Source organism: Malurus melanocephalus, unplaced genomic scaffold (genome assembly GCF_030028575.1).
Source record: "Malurus melanocephalus ecotype Western Australia unplaced genomic scaffold, MMel_1.1 scaffold_1116, whole genome shotgun sequence".
Taxonomy (NCBI): Eukaryota; Metazoa; Chordata; class Aves; order Passeriformes; family Maluridae; genus Malurus; species Malurus melanocephalus.
The window spans coordinates 79,450-81,495 of NW_026624348.1; the positions used below are offsets into that span (position 1 = coordinate 79,450).

Genomic DNA, 2,046 nt, shown 5'->3' on the forward strand with positions numbered 1-2,046 from the left:
TTGGTGATTTTTAGGCTGAATTCATCCCCTTTTTGGTGATTTTTGGGCTGAGCTCATCCCTTTTTGGTGTTTTTTGAGCAATCCCGACCACGTTCACTGGTGACCCTTGCCCAACCCACCCCAAGCTGTCCCTGGGCTGATCCACACCCCAAAACATCCCAAAAGGAGCGGGACCAGCCCCGCTCAGGCCCAGAATTCCCGTTGGGATCACCGGGATCAGTGGGATCGGGGCCGTCCCGCCCCACGTGTGATCCACACCCCAAAAGGAGAGGGACAGCCCCGCTCAGGCCCAGAATTCCAATTGGGATCACCGGGATCACCAGGATCGGGGCTGTCCCATCCCGCCCCACGTTTGATCCACACCCCAAAATGCCCCAAAAGGAGCGGGACCAGCCCTGTTCAGGCCCAGAATTCCCGTTGGGATCACCGGGATCAGTGGGATCGGGGCCGTCCTGCCCCATGTGTGATCCACACCCCAAAAGGAACAGGACCAGCCCTGTTCAGGCCCAGAATTCCCGTTGGGATCACCGGGATCAGGGCTATCCCACCCCACGTGTGATCCACACCCCAAAACACCCCAAAAGGAGCGGGACCAGCCCCGCTCAGGCCCAGAATTCCCGTTGGGATCACCGGGATCAGCGGGATCGGGGCCATCCCACCCCACCCCACGTACCTGGAGCGTGTCGGCGAAGAGCACGATGAGGTTCTTCAGGTCCAGCACCAGACCGGGGTCAGAGCAGTAGGACTGCAGGGAGAAAAGGRGGCTGTGACCCCATGGAATGACCCCAAACCCGCCCCAAGCCCTGAGGGGGTACTCTGGAGTAGGCAAAGCCAGCTGAAGAAGGTGGCTCTGATCCTCTTTGGGTTGGAGAGGGCTTTGGGCAGCCCCAGAGACCCTATAGAGTCTGAGAGACCCTACAGAGACCCTACAGAGCATCTGAGAGACCCTATAGAGCATCCAGAGACCCTACAGAGAGTGTGAGAGACCCTACAGAGACCCTGAGAGTGTCTGAGAGACCCTACAGAGACCCTACAGAGCATCTCAGAGACCCTACAAAGCATCTGAGAGACCCTGCAGCATCTGAGAGATCCTATAGAGCGTCTGAGAGACCCCACAGAGAGTGTGAGACCCTACAGAGATTTTGAGAGTGTCTGAGAGACCCTACAGAGCATCTGAGAGACCCTATAGAGTGTGAGAGACCCTACAGAGCGTCTGAGAGACCCTAGAGAGAATCTAGGAGACCCTACGGAGATCCTAAAGAGCATCTCAGAAACCCTACAGAGTGTCTGAGAGACCCTACAGAGAGTCTGAGAGACTCTGTAGGGTCTGAGATGCTCTGCAGAGTCTCTGAGGTGCTCTGTAGGATCTCTCAGACACTCTCAGGGTCTCTCAGACTCTCTGTAGGTTCTCTGGACGCTCTATAGGGTCTCTTAGACTCTGTAGGGTCTCTCAGATGCTCTGTAGGGTCTCTGTAGGATTTTTAAGATGCTCTTGTATCTGTGAGTCTTTGTGCTGCTCTTTGAAACAGCCAATGGAAAAGAGGGCAAACGGAGAATACTGACCCAAAAAGATGAAATAAAATAAAATAAAATAAAATCAAACAAAAAACCCAAAATAAAATAAAATAAAAAACCCCAAATAAAATAAAATAAACAAAACAAAATAAAACAAAACAAAATAAAAATAAAATGAAATTAAAAAAACAAAATAAAATAAAATCAAACAAAAAACCCAAAATAAAGTAAAACAAAACAAAATAAAAAAAAATGAAATAAAATTAAAATAAAATTAAACAAAATAAAATTAAACAAATAAAATAAAATAAAATAAAATAAAATAGCCATATTTTTACTCACGGAATGAGTGCGGAGCGCCGCGATGGTTTTGGACAGCGCCATCTCCCACAGCTCGTCCAGGTAGGCTCGGGTGACCAAACCCTGCGTGGTGTGCAGGATGTGATCCTCCACCACGAAAAACCTATGGAAAAATGCAGGAATGGCCATGGGACACAGCCAGAAATCCCAAAAAATCCCGGATTGGGGGGC

The 2,046-nt window shown here is 49.8% G+C and overlaps 1 protein-coding gene across 1 annotated transcript in view; it reads right to left on the reverse strand.

Moving 5' to 3' along the window:
- Positions 1-1,978, reverse strand: part of LOC130586265 (exocyst complex component 6B-like) — a gene marked incomplete at its 5' end in the record, with an annotated part of 6,013 nt that extends 4,035 nt beyond the window's left edge. Inside the window, 2 exons of the mRNA XM_057387019.1 lie at positions 674-745; positions 1,858-1,978. Of these exons, the coding sequence (XP_057243002.1) occupies positions 674-745; positions 1,858-1,978 (193 nt within the window). The remainder of the gene's footprint in view (positions 1-673; positions 746-1,857) is intronic.
- Positions 1,979-2,046: the final 68 nt, after the last annotated feature.